This window comes from Podarcis filfolensis (assembly GCF_964270895.1).
Source record: "Podarcis filfolensis genome assembly, chromosome: 1".
Taxonomy (NCBI): domain Eukaryota; kingdom Metazoa; phylum Chordata; class Lepidosauria; order Squamata; family Lacertidae; genus Podarcis; species Podarcis filfolensis.
Genome location: NC_139604.1, coordinates 58,353,506 through 58,374,136, shown reverse-complemented (window position 1 = coordinate 58,374,136; position 20,631 = coordinate 58,353,506). Strand labels below are relative to the sequence as shown.

General features: G+C 44.8%; 1 protein-coding gene across 3 annotated transcripts in view; it reads right to left on the bottom strand.

Annotated features, from left to right (window-relative positions):
- Positions 1-735: 735 nt before the first annotated feature.
- PKP3 (plakophilin 3) overlaps positions 736-20,631 on the bottom strand; it is a gene marked incomplete at its 5' end in the record, with an annotated part of 66,811 nt that continues 46,915 nt past the window's right edge. For all 3 annotated transcript variants that reach the window (XM_083597681.1, XM_083597680.1, XM_083597679.1), the window contains 12 exons: positions 736-3,862; positions 4,791-4,878; positions 5,547-5,739; positions 5,935-6,088; positions 7,291-7,476; positions 8,284-8,451; positions 10,562-10,679; positions 11,556-11,730; positions 17,013-17,217; positions 17,531-17,654; positions 19,017-19,750; positions 20,220-20,308. In XM_083597681.1, coding sequence (XP_083453807.1) covers positions 3,827-3,862; positions 4,791-4,878; positions 5,547-5,739; positions 5,935-6,088; positions 7,291-7,476; positions 8,284-8,451; positions 10,562-10,679; positions 11,556-11,730; positions 17,013-17,217; positions 17,531-17,654; positions 19,017-19,750; positions 20,220-20,308 — 2,270 coding nt within the window. In that variant the 3' untranslated portion in view covers positions 736-3,826. The remainder of the gene's footprint in view (positions 3,863-4,790; positions 4,879-5,546; positions 5,740-5,934; positions 6,089-7,290; positions 7,477-8,283; positions 8,452-10,561; positions 10,680-11,555; positions 11,731-17,012; positions 17,218-17,530; positions 17,655-19,016; positions 19,751-20,219; positions 20,309-20,631) is intronic.

The following is a 20,631-nucleotide window of genomic DNA, read 5'->3' as shown; positions in this document are numbered from 1 at the left end:
AAACCAGCCAATGAGGCAGTTGTATCTGTAGACAACCATGGAGTGGTTAAGATTGCTAAAGAGGGGGAGAGAGAAATTGCAGAAAAGTATAATTCTTTGCATTGAACTAAACTACTTTTTTAGTTCATGCGCGTAAGGTATGAGGGCTAAAATTAACAATCCCTCATAAACAGTTGAAATGCACCCAAGATTCATTAAATAATAAAAATATGCAATCTATCACTGTAACTGGGCTAACTAAAGGATAGCCAGTCTGTGTTTGTTTTTTTGTAGGGAAGCCCTTTAAAAAGATATCTTCCAGTAAAATCATGAAAAGGATGTTAAAGAGAGAATTGTTACAGCTACTGAAGACAAGCCTTTTTGAGGAATAGTCAACATGGTTTCTGAATGCAAAAAGGTCCTGTATCATAAGTCTTTTGTAGTTCTTTGAGCATGCCAGCCGCCATTTTCTATGTGGATACAGGTAATGCTCTGGGCATTTTCAGTTTTTCAAGGTGTTACATATTCTCTCCATTATAGATATTCATTACAGTTGTGCCTTCCCTCAAAGAATCCTGGGAATTGTATTTTGGTGATGGTGTTGAGGATTCTGTTCTAGAGCCTTTCCCCAGTTCATGGAATCACAGTTCCCAGAGTTCTCCGGAGACAGAATGGTAAGCCTGAGTGGTAAACTCAAAGTATACATGCCACTGACACATGTAGACTATAGCATAACAAGAAAAAGTAACAGCAATAAATGGTCAAAGCCTTTATTTAGCAACATCAATGAGTCTGCTCAGAATTAGAGAGCATGCACTGAGCATGCTCAAAAGTGTGCAAAAGATTTCCAGATTCAGAGGAAGACAAGGTTCTTAATAGTTGTACAGGAAACAGAATTTTTGCAGGTGCAACATGTCATACAGGGGTGAGAAATGCTGTACTGGATGGAATTCCTTCCATACTGCACCACTGAGGCTGATCACCTGATGGGTCATTAAGCTGTCTTGCCAGTTGTGGTATATTTCTCTCTAGCAGAAGCACTGAAGAAGACCTAGTCCTTTCACCCACATGTTCTTTGATGTAGCGTTTAACATGCCTATCTTTCAGTGCTTCAGGTTCTCATAAAACAAACAGAAATATATAATATTGAAATATTTTTATTTCAGAAGTTAGAGAAGAGCCTAACGAACAAAGGTAGATATGCTCTTAAGAGCTCATTTATTTCCTAAGAGATAATCCAAGCGTATTGTTATTACTTGCCATGTTCATTACAATTTAAACTTTAACCAGGTGTATTTTACCAGCAAATGGGCCAAAGGCTGTGGCCATCTTCACAAAATGACTTGTCTTCCCACTTTTCTCCTTGTGTTCATGGCTAAGGCTTTCAATCCTGCATCCAGGCTTCTCATTTGACAAACAAAATTAGGGATGATTGTGCCTCTTTGTGAAGAGCAGAGGCAGGTCTTTGGCGAACAACATTAGTAGAAGCAGCAGACTGGCAAATTAGCAAGTTTTAATTACCTGCTTAACTTGCTGAGCTATGTGCATTTGTTGATGCTTTTGGCTCCTCCCCTCTCCCAGACAGTTGTTAAGAGATAACAGCTCTACTTCCAGGCAGCCTATCTGATGCTTGAGTGTGCATGTTCCATTGAGATAGCTCTACAATAACATCCATCCTTACTTGGAAATTAGGGGAGCTGTTTCCTCAATTTTTATATACAGATGATCACCTCTGAAAATAGGAAGAGTGTCAGCTGTTGGAGGAACTGGTGAGTGGTGCATCACTATGCACCATGCAAAGGTAGCTATTTTACTAAAACAAGATGCCAGCTGCTTAATTCACTTTCTTAAGGTGACTTCAGCTTTTCAGTTGCACAGTTGTGATTTCCAAGGAAGCATACATAATGCTGTCAAAGTTAATGAGTTGTTAAAAGCAGCAATTTTACAAGATAATAGCCTATCCACTATACTGAGTAAAAACAAAAGCATTCTATATACAGTATGTACAGGAAAAACTTATTCCCTCTTATTGCCCCTCGAGTCCATCTTGGCTTCCCGTTGTGGCTGAGCAGAGTCTGGTCTCATATCTACGCCGGGTACAAATTTTAACAATTACAGCAAGAACGTCAGAGAGAGGATGCTGGGGTAGTTATTTTCCTCCCAAATACTGAAATCAGCTGCCATTCCAACAGCAGCTTGTCTCTTAAAGTAAATGAACATGGCTAAATTTGGCTAAGTATTTTAATAGGGCTACTCTTGAGTAAAAATTAGTTGACTACCACCCATAGTAAGTTGCATGACTCACTTTGATAATGACAGCTATTGAGAGCTGCTGCTGATTTACGTGAAAGGTAGTGCAGTTAACAGCGCAACTACTCCAGTAAGAGAAACCTTCTCAACCAATGGCTTTCAGCTAGGCAGTGAAAAAAGCCTGTCAGATTGGTGGACATAGCATGTAGTGGGACTAGTACCAGATCCTACAGCCTCCAGCTTCCCCATTGGCCTGAACAGGTACCAGATGACAGCCATAACCAATGTTTGTCTGCCATCACAGCCTCTGTAGTAACTTCCCCTTTAGCCAACATTCTGATAGGACATTCCAATAATCTGCCATTCGACTGCACGAAGGATGTACCCCTGAGTGAAAGCTACTGTGAATTAGTTGTTATGTAACTTCCTTCATGTAGAATACTGGCACACAAAAGACAGCTTAATTTTACTAAAACTTTAATCCGGTCATCTTGTGCCTTAACATATTCTATCCCAGCCAGTGTTGGCTCATTTGACAGGGTCCTAGCACTTTAGATCAAGGCTGTTGGTTTTACCCTATAATCAAATACAGTTCAGTGGACCAGTACCTGGCACTTTATAGCCACCAAGGCATTCCTGCCAGCATAGAGCCAAAGTAACATTTTGCGCAAAGCTGGCCAGAGACCAGCCCAAGGACCTCTTTTTCCCCAGCAGGTTCTAAGCCAGCCAGCACCCTTTTTGCATAATCCCACCCACCTCTTACTTCACCAGTGCTATCACCCAAACAGAAACAGTACACATATACAGTGTGTGTAGCTCCAGAAAATCCCGTCTTCAGGATACCTGCTATTGACCATACAAACTAATTAAAATGAAAGAATCCGTCACCCAATTCCACCATAAAACTATATGCCAAAGCATTCTTGCCCTACTTTTTGGCCAGTGCTAACTTTAAACATTGCATTTATCCCTCAAAATTCCATTAACAGGTTCAATACCACCAGAAACAAGTGGTTTTCTGGTGTCATATATGTACAGCTTATAGTTCTCATTAAAATTGATCCATGCCTCAAGAAAAGATGATCTCCTAGATCTTTAAAAGTGAAAAGGAAGCCCATCATTTTAGGGGTTCAGAGAGGGTGGTGGGGAGTGACCTATGAACAGCAGGACTTTTAGGAGGGAGAAGGAAGGCCCCTCAGCATCCTTCCCAAGACTGGAAATCCTGCCATGACATGAGTGTTTGTGAATTTCAAATAATGACTGGGGATCCAAGGGCATCCAGTACAAGATGTGAAGGAGAAGTAGAGTCCTGAGAATTTGCCTGGATGCTGACTCACGTCTTTACAGTTAAGATTTGTTTTTATGAAGATAAGATGGCCAGCAGAAGATGATGAGTTTCCAGCAGGCTTGAAAAAGAAACACTAATGAATAATTAAAAAATAAGGCACACCAGCCAAATTGGCCTGAGATCTATAAAAAGGAGGGAAGCTGCAGAGGGCAAGCTTCATGCAGCGGCGGCACAGTCCATGATGGTGATTCACGTACAAATTTCATGAAGGGTTAGGGCTGGACAGTCCATTTCTGCATTCCCTTTTCTTTACAGGCCAACAAAGTCTTCTTTTCGATAGCCCTTCTGTAAAACACAGAAGAAAAGTATCACAAGGGCACATCATTCCACCCACCCAGTGCCCTATTGATATAAAACCCAAGATGGCACAGATTCTCAAAAGAACTGCCGATCTAGAATTCATATCTGTGATACTGCAGAAGAGAATGACCTGCAGCAGGGGGTGCCCCTTCCTCCCTCATAAGAGAAGTTTATTGTGCCTGATGTCTGAAATGGAAGCCCCCCACTATGAGAAATAAGGGTGATGTGTTATGTTCTAATAGTGTGCTAAAATGTTCAAACATTTAAAATAAGGGGGAGCCCTAAAAACAAGTGGCACTTGCCAAGCCCTTGGAGGACACACATTCCCGACACCTTAGATAAGTGCCATGATTCCTGGACTAAAACTATAGGTTATTGATCTATTTAGGGCAATATCCTCAGCTAAGGCCAAAATGGCAGCTGAACAAACAGCACATCTCTGTCACTTTCCTATTCAGTACTATAGGGCTAAACCCAAAGCACAGCAGGTACCCACTAAGCATCCCTTGTTAAAGTTAGATGCAAAAGGGCATAGGGTGGGCTCCCATACTGTTAATAGTGATTCAAAATAGGGGCGTAGAGCAGGTATATGTTTTCTTACGCCTCCATGACAAACTATACTTACTGAAATTCATTCTTCCAGAAAACTACTACTAATATAGGCGTGCTGGCCTTTGTAGCTGATCATATCTAGAAGATACCTCTTCTCCCTCTTCTAGAATCAGAAATCTACTCATGCATATTGCAGCACAGGCACCCTATGAAGTCATTTCTCTTGTGATGTGGATGTCCAGGAGTGCAAGCTTTCACACTGCAGGACTTGAAGGGGCAACCATACTTCCCCCTCTAGACTGGGCAGGAAGTCAGTTCTTCCCCTGTAAGTTCACTACGTAATTGGGAGGAAGGAACATACCGTCTTATAGTCCCGATGAAGCTTGCTGTACTGCCACATGTTGGTCAGGAGGCTGGAAGCAGCTCTCGACGACTTCTCACTGTCTGAGCTGGAGAATAAAAACAGTCACAACACATTGCAAGTGCACTTTAAGACATAGACTCTCTTCCTTCATAAACTATTGGTGGATTTTATACTAGGTTACATCATGTCTATTAGTGAACCACTGAGAATTAAGGTAGCAACCCTTAGACACATAGTGAGGAATTCCACATAAGGCTAAGTGGGGTATGGACACAAGGAACAAGGTCTGCTTGTGCAGTGGGATTTAGCTACTCTCCTTCCCCCTTGTGCCCCCTAAACCTGTTCTGGGGGGCTCCCCCCATCTTCCAGAGCAAATTTAAGCGCATAGAGGAAGAGGGGGGGGGGGACAACTCAGCTGAATTCCTCCCACGTACTTAGGACTAAGCCCTACTAAATTCAGTGATACATCCAATAGGCTTGGGCTACACTTCTGGAAGAAAATGGGTCTGTCTTAACAAATGGGCATGGGCTGTAGGAACAGACTCACAGCTTTGCAAATCCACAAACACTCCCCTTAATAGAAATTTAGACAGGAGGACGTACTGTTTAGCAGCAGGTGGACTAATTTCACACCCTTGCAATTGGTATAAAGCAGCCAGATGGCCTAAAATGTGACTGAATATGGAGTTCTGGGAATTCAACTGGTGGTTTCAGCATATGGAATTGGAGGAGGAATCCCCAGGTCTTCCCCACCTGTCCCTTTTCTTCTTGATGTAGAATAGCTTGCGCAGGCCATCAAAGTAGACAATGTCACGTGCAGCAACAGGGCTTTCCACAACCAAGTTGTTCAGCACAGCAATAATGTTGACAACCACGTCTGTTGGAGGCCACTTCTCTCCAGAGCTGCCTGGGAGCTTCTCGATCAAATGACTCACCACCTTGGTTGCTGCAAATCAAAAACAAAACTGATCAGTGATGCAGGTGACTATAGGTGAAGCCCCAAGGAATGGGACACGCACCAGAAACACTGTGTGCATGGAGTAGGCAAGGTCATTCTGCATGGAGGACAGTGCCTCCCAGCTTTCTTCCAGGTCCTGGGATGGTGACCTTTGCTATATTTTCCAATTGGAATGACACTCACACATCTCATCCTTATTGCGCGCATTCCGGGAGAGATTCCGAATCAGTCCCGTCAGTGAACGAAGTTGGTGATGGTCAGCTGTGCGGACTCTGTCCAGCACTGGGTTCAGGATCCTCTCTTGCTCCAAAGCCACTCTGCTGAGGACACCAGCCCACTACAATGAAACAGGAGCCAGCAAGAGGATGAGTTGTTAGCCAAGTCAATAAAGCATCTGAGCTCAAGTTGCAGATGTGGGGAGAGAGATTCCCACATTTCCTCTGCTAATTGCTACAACATTGTTTATCAAAAACCCTTGTGTTTAAGATGCCTCCATGGCAGGTTTCCACAGCAATTTAGTGCTACAGCACAGAAAGCATCAGGTTATTCTTCAGGGGTGAGGAGAAAAGAGAACGGGAAGCTTTCCTCCCAACTGTGAATTGGGGAGAGCTGGTTATGACAAATGACAGAAGTGGCACTGATATTTGGCTATTCCTTCTCCTTCAAAGTACACTTCCAAAACTATTTAAATATTTTCATTGGCCTACATTAGGGATTCTTAACCAAAGGTCCATGGATGGGCTTCAGGAAGTCTGTGAACAAAGTGCAAAAAACCCCCACCCCTCCATTGCAACAAACGTTTGTGTGCATGTGTGTGTGTTTATGTGCATTTTTCTGGGAAGGAAGTCTATAGCTTTCATCAAATCCTCAAAAGGGTCTGTGGGCCAAAACGGTTAAGAACTATTGACCTATATACCTACAAGAAGTATTGGGACACTGCAAACAGAGAAGTCTGTCTGGCCTTCCCCTTCATCTACTCCCAGTGCTGTATGATCTATTGGTTCTTAGTCTTTTCTGTCCTAGCTATGTTTTGGATTCAAGTAGGTAAGGGAGGCCTTGTCATCTCTTTTCAAATTTTGCACAAGCCACCTATGAATGCCTTTCTTCTCATCATCTGTGACATGGAGAGTGAATTCTCACAGCAGTGCCTGTTCAGGTCTAAGGAAGGTAAGGCAGGCACAGCCTGCAAGGGAAGTTCCTTCACAGGCACCTTCTCTTCATGTTGTTTAGGAAACCTTTAGGCTGTGGCAGTGTCAGTATTACGAAACAGAAGCTGGGGAAATGCTCAGAGCCTTCCCCTTGAGTGTATAAGTCAATAGAATATATACAATATTCCACCAATGGGTAGGAAAGTCCTCAGTTCAACAGTTGTTAGTTTCTTGCTAGTCTTCAAAGTTTGCCATCTTAAAAAAACAACCCTCTAAGTGATAGACTGAGAACACATTCTTGAGCCGCATTCACCCTGCTTAATTTCACACCATTTTATTCCAGTGTACCCAACAAGACTCTTGGTGGGATGTTTCAAGCTGTTAACCTTACCCTCCGGTCTCCTGCTGTGATGTTCTGAAGAGCCCCAGAGGCTGCCTCCGTGGTGTGCTTGTTTAGCTCACATCTCTGTAGCAGCCTGTTGTACACTCCTATAATTTGAGGGTTCCACAGCCACTCCATCCCTTTGGGATCCTTAGAGACCTCTGTGAAAGTCACAATGTCTGAGTTCATGTGGAGCTTGGGAGGGAAAGAGAGAGAATGTTCAGTGACCATTCTATGGGGGTCTAGAGAACCGTTTTCTACCATATCACCCCCTTCATACCTCGCCCAGACCTCAGCTCATGCACTGTTTCCACCATGGCTGTCATCCATTTCTATGGACACAGCTTCTCACGCCTTAAATCCACTTCAATCTATTTCGGGATCTTACTCGCTTCATAATTGCTTTGCATGTGTTCACTTCACTGTATCATTAATTCCCAGCATTCAATGTGAAAATACTGGAAGGAGCTTACACCTCCACTGATAATGCTCTGGATCTCCTTGGGGGATGTCACCCTCACACCCTGAAAAGCAACTTCTATCCTAGTGCTTAGATCGAGCAACAGGCATGATGAGGATCAAGGCAACAACTACTGATCTGAAAGTTCATCTCTGAAATTGGGGGTTTCATTGTAGTTACTCAGAACCAAGGAAAATGTCGTCACATTTTCAGGGATACTTTAACAAACTCTTACTTCATATTCTGAGGGTGGGGGATGAGCGCCAACAATAAAAACACATGTTTGGGCAGAGCCCGGGCACAAATTAAGCTATGCAGACTTCAGATGAACAACCTTCATAGGCTCACTTCACCATCTCTTAACATAATAACAATAACAATTTATTATTTATACCCCACCCATCTGGCTGGGTTTCCTCAGCCACTCTGAGCAGCTCCCAACCCAATATTAAAAACACAATGCAGCAATTCCTTACCTTAAGCAACATTTGCTGCCAGGCCCTTCTTTCTACCCCCCATAATAACACCATTTGCCCTCTCACCTCTCGAGCTCTCCTGCCCTGTGGGCTGAAGCATCCAACCAGCTCGCTAGTCATGGTTGGCCCCTCGCCCCTCCTTTGGCCTTCCAGTCTCTGGAGTGCAGAAGGAGGCATCTCATCATAGAGACGGTAGGAGAGGTTGCGCAGTACACAGACGGCATTCTCTACACTCTGTAGGGACAACAAAAGCGGGGTGTGCTTTTAAACGAACCATTTACAGCAAATTTTCCAATGCAAAGTATTTCCTTTTCTTTCTTTTGGCAAGCCCTTAAGGAATTATGTTTTTAAGTGGTTGCCGTGGATTGTATTATAAGATGCTGTTCTATGTAGATTTCAGTATTTTATGTATTTTTGTTTGTGTTTGATTCTTCTCGTCAGCTGCCTCAGGCAAAAATTTGGAGAAGCCCCAAATGTAAAATATTATGCATACACACACACACATAATTTATATTTTGCCTTTCCAGTTTTTTACTGGAAGCAGCTTACAAGAAGACTCCTCACTGGCTTTGGAGTCAGGATAAGGGATATGGGCTACATCTGTGCTTGGAGACATCTGCACTACACTTCTGCCAAGAATGAGAAAGGCTAGGAATGGAGATTCCCAGGCAGCTCTGACCCAAGGAGCAACCAAGCGTATTTGATTGTATTGAACCAGTGCAGCCCAGGCACAGAAAAATGCATTATTTCATGGTCTACAGAAAACTTAGATTATTTTACTTAGATGTATAGAAACAGTCAAATTCAAGTCTTTTTAAACCCACACATCACATTTTAGCTGACTTGTTGCTGCAGATACTCTGAATTTTAATGGAAGAATTCAATATACTCTTATCTGACCACTTACAAGCTAATACGACTTTTATTCTTTCTTGTATTTTATGTTGCCCTTCCTCCAAGGTCCCCATTATAGCATACATGGTCTTCTGTGATGTAGGTTAGCCAAGTATCAGTGCTTGGCTGAAGATCATCCTGCGAGTTTCATTGCTAAGGGCAGATCTGAACCAAGGACATTCGAGCCCTAGTCTGATGCTCTGTTCACTACACTACATGAATAAGGGTTGCTTTACACTTTCCATTTTTGGGTGTACACCAAAAATTCCATATGTATGTCTAAACTGAAAAGTGTAAAAAACACATTTAACACACACACGCCTTGTGATTGGCCGTAGCACCAATCTGAGTGTACACTTGTTGGCAGACCTTGCTTTGTCTATGTGTAATGTGTGAAGTGGCTTGCCGTGTCTTTGGACTGCTTCCCAAAGTCTGTGTGAAGAGCTCATGTCAGGAAAAGTAACAAAGGAAGTTTTGACTTATGGCAAGGGTGGAGAACCTTGGGTCCTCCAGAAGTTGCTGAACTACAACTCCCATCAGCCCTAGCAAGCATGGCCAGTGGGCCAGTGATGATGACAGCTGTTATACAGTAATATATGGGGGGAGGGGGCAAAGGTTCTCCCCACCGATTTAGGGGGAGGTCTCCTACTTGAGGCAGACTATCAACCTACTCTTGGCTCTCTCAGAGAAGAAGAAGAAGAAGAAGAAGAAGAAGAAGAAGAAGAAGAAGAAGAGGAGGAGGAGTTTGGATTTGATATCCCACCTTTCACTCCCTTTAAGGAGTCTCAAAGCAGCTAACATTCTCCTTTCCCTTCCTCCCCCACAACAAACACTCTGTGAGGTGAGTGGGGCTGAGAGACTTCAGAGAAATGTGACTGGCCCAAGATCACCCAGCAGCTGCATGTGGAGGAGCGAAGACGCGAACCCGGTTCCCCAGATTACGAGACTACCGCTCTTAACCACTACACCACACATGCATGAAGCAGTCATACCAGAGAATAATACTCTGAAAGCCAGCAGCATCCATGGATAATTGATGTATGTTTTGCCCTTCCTGTATTATGATTAAGATGGCTTAAGAAACAGATGCCTTCTGCATGCTCTCTTTAAAAACAGAGTAATTTCCAAAACAGAATTACTCTTGATTAGAACATGAGCCGGGATCTAGAAGTCTGCTGCTTCTCTGCCACCACCTGACAAGAACAGATCTGGTGGATGTAAGGAACAAAAGCATCGCCCAGCTTGGTACAGAAGAATGAAACCACAACCTCGGCTTAAGAAGACGGCCCTCAATGATTTAGGGAGAAATCATTCCACATCACAATTGTTTACATGTACAAGAATAACCACAGAGAACTTGGCCTTGGAATAAAGATCTCTTGGCCTTGTGTAGATAATGGTTCAGCCACAGCACATTACAAGACAACCAGCTAACAAGGGGAGGACTCACCTTGTCCTCTGACTTCCCTACTTCTAGTGAGCTATTAATGTAATTGACCATGGAGTCTACCAGCCCATGGCATTCACGCATTTTCTGACGAGTTTGCTGGCTGGCAGAGCTAAGATTCCTAGAAGGGAAACACAAAAGCATGTCATCACAGGGAATAATATTCCTGTCTCCTGAGACCTGCCATCACATCTTAAAAAGGTCAAACTAATTAATATACTAAATACAGAAAGCAGGAGATTCTGCCAGGTACATATCAGAGGGAAGCAGCATCTCTCGGGTAAATTATTCTGCTTGACCTGGCAGCTGTATATGTATAAGGCAGAGAAAGAACATGATCTTGACAATGGAACCCCAAAAGTAGGCTGAAGACCTAACCCTACTTACCTGAGAGCAAGGCCTGTTGAATTCAATAGAAATTATCTCTGAGTAAACATAGTTAGGACTGCACTTTGAGTCTCACTGTCAGGGGCAGCCAAATGAGATCCATGCAAAGAGAAATGGGCAGGGCTGCATTGTCAGTCAAACTGGCCCATTTTACAATCCACAACACAGCCCCATAAGCTATTCATAGACACCGCTAATAAGTGTGACGTTCTTGGCTTTAAAAATCAAAAGTGCCGTTTCATTGTGTGCATTGTTTAACAGTTAAACATTGCTTAACCAAAGTGCATTGTTTAACAGTCCCCTCCCAACCCCTTGCTTCTGTCCTGGATGGTGCACCAATTCATTGTTCATGCCATCTTAGTCAGCAGCAATGTACTAAGAGAAGGACAGAGTGCGAATGACAACACTGGTGCCAGCTTACACTATGGACCACTTTGACCTGCCATGGAAGCTTTCACAGTGTAAAAGCAGCGCTGCCTCTGTTTCTTTAATATTGCTTCACCGAGGATATTGAAATATTGCCACATCATGCATAGCTTTCCCAAGCTATAAGGTATTATAAGGATCCAATAGCCATGGAATATGTCTTTAATTTAGTAATGAGAAATACCTGAGGAAGCCAGTAGCATTGTAGAAGATTTCTGCCTCTGAGGCATTTTGCTGGATAAGAGCAGCATTGCCTGTCCCAGACAGGGGAATCAAGACCAGGTCTGTGAGCTTCTCCAGCGTGTCACGGGCCAGGCGGTCCTTGAGGTTATCGCTGGAAGACAGATTCCAGAGGATGCCTGCAGAGCAATGAGACAGGGATGTGTAAGGAAACTTCACTACAGAAACCACTGCTCCACAAGATGGGGAAACTCACAGCTTCCTGAGGAACTAAGCAGGAAGTAGTGTTTTTTTTTTCATGCCTAGGTGGCTCCCATGTTCTATTAAATCATCATCACGTGCAAAATGCTTCACAGTCTTTACACACTTATCGTCAGAATAAACCTGCAAGTTAGGCCACTCATACTTTAGCTTCGCAGATAGGCAACTGAGGCCCAGTTTACAGGAACATTTCCTGACATGCGCCAGCAAAACAGCAGGTTGCAGAGATCAGTCCTATGAAGGCCCTGACATCCCTTGACTTGGCCTGCCACTTCCTGGGACAACCCAGGCCTAAAAGGTGTTTCAAAGCATTCCCATAAATACTTGTCATGTGGAAACATGGCAATCTGCCACGGTGGCTTCCCCATGTCACCAGGCTGGCACAGGGCAACTTTCTCAAGGTCACCCAGCGCACCTATTCTCTGAGCAGGGCTGTGAAACAAGGTACCTCAAGCCCCAGGCCCTTATTTTCTTCAGTTTTTCATAAAGGGAAGAACTGTAGCTCAGTGGCAGAGCATCTGCTTTGCATGCAGAAAGGTCCCAGGGTTCAATCCCCAGCATCTCCAGGTAGGGCTGGAAATCTCCCCCATATGAAACCCTTGGGAGCTGCTGCCAGTCAGTGAAGACAACACTGAGCTATACAGACCAGTGTTCTGACTTGATATAAGGCAGCTTGCTATATGTTCCTTTCCTATGAATCTCTGAATAGCACATGGCTTGCTATCTGCTGAATGGTTTTACTGGAACTCATCATACTTCATTTGATTTGGGGTTCTATGTACTGTATAGGGTGTTTCCTTGAAGTTGGTCTTGATATCTCCAGACAGCTATCCCTTTAAACATTAAGAGTAGCTAGCAAGCAGCCTCCCACACTATGCTATTTAAAGTACAGTTGAAGTGAATTGGAAAATCAATGTAAAAAAGCAAATATCAATCAACCATGTTCAAAACCTTCTTATAAACCCTGCAAAGCAATTAACCAGTTCCAAAGGGATAAAATAACAAAGCATTGAAAATCCAAGTATCTGCTCTGCAAATTTTGCAAGAAGCAATTTCAAAAGAATAGCTATATTTGCCACTCAGTTGTATGCTTTTGTTCAATGGGCAAGGTGGCCTCAGGATTCCAATATACATACACGAAACTCTTTGGACTGATATCCTGGGATAAGTAAGAAGACATTACTTTCCTACCTATCAAATGAAACTAAGAACATTTTCTATCTACATTAGTATTGTGAAAATGATGTACTGATGCTGTGGTTGTTTAAATATATAAAATGCTGGGTGGTTTTGTGTTTTTTTTTGTTTGTTTGTTTAGAGAGTAGATCTATTTGTTCCGGCACATTTTCAAACCTCAAATCCATAACTACAGAAATTTCAAAATGAACAAAAATGCACCATTCAAACAGGGGGACATATTCTGATCTCCTTGTGGTGGCAGCACTTCCTTCTATTCATATGGTTTCCAAGGGTATACCTAGATATTTTGGAACGGGTGCTTGAAGTGTTGATTCCTTGTGGCAAATGGATCATTTGAAGGTTCCATCCCAGTACAAATATCAGTGTGTGTGTGTGTGTGAGTGTGTGTGTGTGTGTGTGTGTGTGAGAGAGAGAGAGAGAGAGAGAGAGAGAGAGAGAGAGAGAGAGAGATAACTGCTAATTTCAGTGGGGCCTCCATAGATGAAAATATTAGAATGTTGAGCTGTTATCTGCTAACCACCCAAATCAGCCTGAGTGACAGGATGAGACCAAACAACAGCCCCAGCAACTCCTCCAAGAAATGACAGCAAGAGAAAGATGCAGACAGACGCCATGTAGAAACTTGTACAGATCCAAGCCCTGTAAGACTGTCAACATTACTGGGATGCTTTACTACAAAGACAAGAATGGTAGAGTCACACAAACTTGTTGGAGCAAGACAGCCCTGCAGGCTCTGCCATGTGTCAACCGTGTTCTTCCAGGAACTCATCTAACCTCTTCCCTGCTGCAGTTCCTCAAACCTGAGATCTTTCCTGCAGAACTGACAGGATAATGTCTGACTTGCTCAGCTTTGTCCAGACCAGCTTGCTCTTTTCCCTTTACCTCTACTGGGACGCTCTACACCAACAAACAGACCAGATCCTCAGCCAGGCCCAGCACCATCTTTTGGCGGGGAGTGCTTGGCCATCTGCCCTCAGTTCCCCCCAGCACAAACCAGCCCCCCAATGCCCACCACCACTTAGTTCCTTGGGCTGCAACCACTGGGCTCCCTCTTCACCTAGTTCTGACATGGGCTCATCAGGCACTGCTCCGATTGGGTAAGCTGATTGGCAAATGCAACCACGAGCTCCCCCCTTGAATTCACAGGTGAGTAGGGTTACTCTATGCCAGCACTGGCAGGAGGACTGTAAAGGGCTGGAATCAGAGCAGCCACCAGGCTCCCAGCACCAGTGGCGTAGCGTGGGGGGTGCAGGGGGGGCTGGCCGCACCGGGCACAACATCTGGGGGTTAGGGTTAGGGGGCGCAAATCCACGGGTTAGGGGGTGCAAATTACTTGCCTTGCCCCGGGTGCTGACAACCCACGCTACGCCACTGCCCAGCACATTAAGGTGCTGCTGAGGTAAGGGGCAGGGCAAGAAAAGTGTCAGTACTGGTGTGCATAGACCCCCAGTTCCACTATGTTAGTAGGATCAACAGATATTCTAGATACAATTTTCAAGGAAGCAGAACACACACACACACACACACACACACACACACACTGCTATTAAAATATGCCCAAGAGAAAAAATGCATAGTCATTGTGAGAAACAGAGTAACACAATAGGCAATGGGGAGAAATCAAAATTTTACTGGGGAAGCTCTATTTAATGGAGAAACGAGATAAATCAGGATAAGTGAGTGCTTGGTTCTCACAGAGTTTGCGTTACTGTGGAGGCAGAGAAGGAATGAGAGTTCAGCCCACAAGAGTGCTTCCAAGAGCCAATATTCATTCACACATGAAACAAAGCTAACTGTATACACCTCATGTTGGGATTGGATTGGGAGCACTAAGACATAAACCAGGGGAAAAGATGTTGCAGTTCTAGAGGAAGAAATCTGTATTTATACAGATTTTAGTATGAAAGGGCTAGGCAAGTAATTGGGTGAGAGAAGATAAAGAAGACGAGGGAGGAAATTCCCATAAAAGAGTGAGTGGCAGGCATGATAAAAGGAGTGAGTTTTAACCTGCTTCAGGAGAAAACTAAAGGCATGGTGCAGATTTGGATGGGATTTATCCAGACTGAGATTGTGCACTGGTGATGATGAAGGATTTGGATTATAGGGAAGGGAACTATTACGTAAAAGCTAGCAAAGTGAACAAGTTTGTCTGATTTAGAAAGCGAGCCTTGCACATCACAGCAATTCACCCTGTCCGACTGGGACAAGTGGAACAACAAATCAATAAATGCATCAGTGCAATGTTTGCTTTAAATGTTTTCAGATTACTGATTTGCCTATGACATGTCTCAGTAGGATACCCTGTATACAGGAGAGGTAAGGAAACATGCCCACAAAACATATTATAAATTTTGTCATGTGGGTTGCAAAAAGTGGGAGATCAGCGTGTGTGCGCGCACACACACAGCTACAGGCGGGCAAGAATGCAGTTGTCTTGTCTCCTCCCCACCCCCAATCCATATATACCAGCAGCAAAAGGCTAATCTCATGCACAGAATGAGGTATGCCCTGGGCTGTGATATCTGGGGATTACTCTTTCCATCCTCTGATTGTATTCAGCTAAAGCCACTTTCACAGACTCCACCATGCTTGTAATAAGCGTTAAAGCTCATTGCATCATAGCTCCTAGACCTAACTTTCCCATTAGCCTGGTATTAGATTAGACAATCAGAGCCTGTTGGGCAGGATTAGGAAGGCCCTTTTGTAACAGAAGCAAATGTAATCTCTCCTGTTGGCTGGACCTCTATATTCAGTGCCCTTGCTCTCTCCCAGCGCAAAAGACAGTTGCAGACAGGCTGGAGTCAGGTCCCAATCCACACCCTGGCCCTCCCTACCACCTATATTTATCACCTTCCTTTGCACACCATGACATACAGAGCAACTAGAGTGCGTAATCTGAGGATTTGGAACTCCCTCCCCCAGCCCACGAAGCTCTCCGGATTCTGCCAGGTTTTATGTTTTCCTCTATGAGGATTTGCTGGTGCTTATCCCAGTTCTCTTTGTGAATGGGCACGGATGCCAATCTGAGCTCAGAGAGTGTTTCAATAAACTGGGAGTTGCTAGTGTCCTGCTGATTTCTTCTGTTCACAGATTAGTGTGCCTTCAAGCTTTTTGTGAATTGAGAAATGAGACACCTGGAAAATTTGAGCTGAGTTGCAGGGGGTGGGGGGTAGGAGAGCGGCTAGTTCTGAAGGGGACCTGGGACAAAAGGGAGGGGAGCAGCATAGAGAAAAAAGCTCTGGATGTGAATGTATCGTGTGCAGTGCAAAAGATGATGCAGGTGCAGGCAAGGTGATTCATGGGCCAAATGCAATTAAGGTGCATGGAAAAAGACCAAAGTTGGTCTTCATATACAAATTCAAATATATGCAGGTGTGGGCTAATCTAGTCTTATTTGAAGGTGGGGTGGGGTGTGGATTTATTAGCAGCAAAATACTGCTCAAATGTAGGCAAGCCCTTACTTTGCATGCAGAAGGTCCCAGGTTCAATTCCTGGCACCTCCAGAAGAGCTGGGAAATTATTTTATTTATTTCTTTATTTAATTTATATACTGCCCTATACCCGCAGGTCTCAGGGAAGTTCACAGTATTTCCATGTTCTTGCAGTTTTTGGCCCTGGTTCAAAGTCAGCTGCATGTGTTAGTAAGGCCGACCTTTTTGGACACAGGAGTTAAGAGCCTGGTTCTATGGTCCATGCTTAGGGATGCCACCAAAAATAGTTTTCCCAAGACATGTTGTCTCCCTCCTGCTGGAATACCTGACCACTACCACAAGGATCAGGGCCATCATGTTTCTGCTCTCCTAACAGTGGTAGCCAAACCCATGGAGTGCAGGCAGGCAGAATCCAAGCTGCAGCAAGCACTCCTAGGAGTGACAGTAGGGCAGGGGGCTACTCATGGGGAGACTATTTGGGGCAGCAGCTCTGTGGCAAATATAATGTGCAGCTCTAAGCACTGGAGAGCTTGCCTCATCATAACTTGCCCCATGCAAACTTCTCTCACCTGTGACATTCTTGCGCAACTCATCATCTTGCTCGCATAAAGTGCGCATCAGCTCATAGATCCCGTTTTCTTCCACCAGGGCCAGCTTGTTTTCAGCATTGTCATAGATGAGGTTGCGCATGGCTCCAGTGGCATGGCGCTGCACCTCATGGTTGGAGTTGTTGAAGAGCTTCACTAGTTTGGGCACGGCTTGGAGGCTGCGAGCCTGTTGAGGCAGAGAGACAGGGACAGAAAGAGTAGTACACTTGTCAGAGAGAAACAAGAAAGCAGGTCTCTGCGTGGAACTTTTCAGTATGCCATGCCACCTAAGGTTGCCTGCTCTGTTCTCATTCCAGATAACTTACTCATTCCCACAGGAAAGAGCCCAATGCATCAGAATGAGCGCTGTTGCAGGCTTTTCAATGAGACGTATCAGTGACTAAACCTGCAAGCCACATTGGTCCCCCTGGGAAACAAGCTCAGGCCCTGGGCATGGCCCGTTCCTAGTATCGCCTTGCGATATGCCTCTGCTGCCTCACCTGTTTCTTGGCATCATTGTCGCTATAGCATTTGTGCTGGATGTATGCAGCTCCAAGCACCTGTAGGTTGGGGTCACTGGCCATCAGGTATTTCACCGCAGAAGGGAGATCAATGTCATCAAACCTGAAAACCAAGGCCTAGTTAGAGGGGATAGTGTGCATTTTCCCATCTTCACCTCATTCACATAGAGCTCTAATAAATGTCCCCTGAATGCTGTGCTTAAATATATATATATCCAAATATATTAAGCAAATATTAATATCTTTATTTTATCATGTTTGCAGATTGGAGGTATACAAAGGGTTTTGCTTTTCTTTTCTTTTTTGCAAAACCAAAAGTATTTTGTAAAAAAGGGGGAGGGATAGAGGGGTTTGGAATTGAGAATTAGATGGCAAAGGAGAAGACTGCAAACATGCATGAAGGACAGGAGGGTCCAGCACAGCAGAAAAGCACACTGAGTAACAACTGCAACCTTTGGTCAGGCTTACTCTGTTTTCTGAACCCTTACTATTCGGTTCTTGCAGTTCTGTGCCTTTCTTCCCTAACTGAAATGGCTAGAAGCATGCTTTGTTCTTCAAAATTATGAGACTGGAGAGTCTCAGAATGAAAGATACCAGAATGGATTCCAGGTTCTGTGCTTCCACAATGGATATGCTGAAAACAGAAAGCAAAGCATAGTATTCCACCCCACCCCCACTAAGGGAATTACAGAATGGGTTTCTGGGTTTTTTCCTGTTATTATTCTGTCTCTCACAGCTACAATAAATCTACCATTAAAATTATGGACTGGTCATTTCTTCGTCAAGAGGGCAAATGGGCAAACTTAGCAGGGGATCAAATACTTCCCCCCCTCATTGTAAGTCAACACCCTACTAGCCATAAACAAGTGGATGGACAGAGGCTGCCACATCGCCTAAGGCCCGTGGGCCGGATGCGTCCCAATCGCCTTCTCAATTCGGCCCGCGGACAGTCCGGGAATCAGCGTGTTTTTACATGAGTAGAATGTGTGCTTTTATTTAAAATGCATCTCTGGGTTATCTGTAGGGCATAGGAATTTGTTCATTATTTTTTTCCAAAATATAGTCCGGCCCCCACATGGTCTGAGGGACGGTGGACTGGCCCACGACTGAAAAAGGTTGCTGACCCCTGGCCTTGGCTTTGGCTTCAGGATGTTACATTCAAAGCACCCTAACATGAAGTTTGGGAATTATGGGGGAAAGAAGAGAAGAAGTCCTATCATCTTCCTTGAAGCACCATCAGTTGTACTTTGCTGCTAGAGTAAAGGCATATTTCCAGAGAGGGACAACATTTACATGACTCACTGAGCAGCATTAAACAAGTGATGATCAACTACTTCAATAAAAAAGTATCACCAAGGCAGGAAGAACACTATGCTCTGTGCCCCTGAGTGTTCCTCTTTCTTTATATCACCTCTGCTGGGAACAGAGTGCCCCACACCCTGCAAGTAAACCACAGGACACTCACCCTCCAGAGAAGGACTGCTGAGACATCAGTGTGTTGTGACCGTCGTACATGTCAATGGCACGCAGGTCTTGCAAATGGTGGTTGGAGTCAGCCAAGCTGCGCACAGAGGGGGCACGGGAACTGCGTTCCATCATTCCTGCATAGGAGTTCCCGGCCTGAGAAGCCTGGACTGTGCCATAGGTGCCAGTGCTAAGGCGGGAGCGGTTGTTGCTCTGGAAGCGCTGCAAGGTGCGCATGGCTGGCGCGCGGATGACAGGCCTGTTCTGCGGTGCCTCCACACCATCCATCCAGTCGATGGGCCCCTTCATGCCTGCATTGGAGCCGGCGCTCATCTGCCTTTCAAAGGTGTAGGATCTACTGAAGCCGCCACCTGCCCGGTTTTTGTAGAGAGCTGCCTGGGCCAGTGGATCCAGCTGCTCAGATACAATGCTGTAGTGGTCATCCACACCCCCAGGACTGCCTGGCCCATCTGCCAGGCGCAGGGAGCGCAGGGACATGGTGTCATAGTTCTGATGCCCCCGGTAGTTCCGCTCATGAAAAGACCTGGGGCGGGGGGCAGTGCCGGCAGACTGAGACATTGTGTAATTTGGGCTATAAGCCAGGCCCTTTGGCCCAACGCCATTGCTGATGGAGGCCATTCTCTTGTTGGGTCTGAGGTCCACCGCTGAGCGAGAGGACCAGCTAGTAGTTTTCATGGTGCTGTAACCTTTCTTTCCAGCTGGTGGTTGGTACAGCTACAATGGGAGGAAAGAAGGGAGTGCAATGTTTATTTTCAAAAGGAGATAGACTCTTCTATCAAATGAAATAATGCAGAGTATTTGGTTTGTCCTGCAAATGCCACACCCCAGCGGCAAGGTCAAGTGGGGTCTTTCCATACCACCCATTTATTTGCCCTTGATGGGCACCATCCTCAGTGAACTGGCAGGCCACATTCTGCTCTCAGTTAACAGCCATGCTGCTCTGCACAGAATCTTAAAAGCTGGCAGAGCTGGCTCTGACACCGTCACTGGGATATTTTACTGAAACAATCGCTGCAAGATTGCATAGTACCATGGGGACTAGTTTTACAAAAGCAGGGAGGGCAAAAGTGGGAATTAGATTCCTTTAACACTGGTGGTAATCATCACGACAGTCATCATCACCCACAATCGCAGTTCATTAGCAATCAATAGGCAGCAGAAAGAGCTGGGTTTTTGAACTTACAGAGCTTTTGGGGGCTGTGCCATTTGTCTGGGATCTGGAGCTGTAGTGCTGCTGCAGAGTGCTGCACTGGCCATTGGTGGAGTTTCCGCCTGTAGGACAAGAATACATTGAGCTCACTTAGCAAGGACAGTATTGCTTTGTTTGGCAAACAGTCCAACAGTTGGGGCAGCAGGACAGCAACTGGCTGGAGCTGACAAAACTTGGAAGGAGAAATACAATATGCATGAAAATATCAGACTTTACCCTTCAAATTCTAGAGGTCTGGATTCTGGGTCCTTGGCTGACCTCAGTTTATATGTTAATCAAAACAAGTGTCTTGGCTTCAATTACTCCCATGTTATGTTTCCCAGTTAATCCTGGAAACTAGTTTATACTGTTCCACGGTTGGTTGTTCTAGCCTAATATTGTCCCC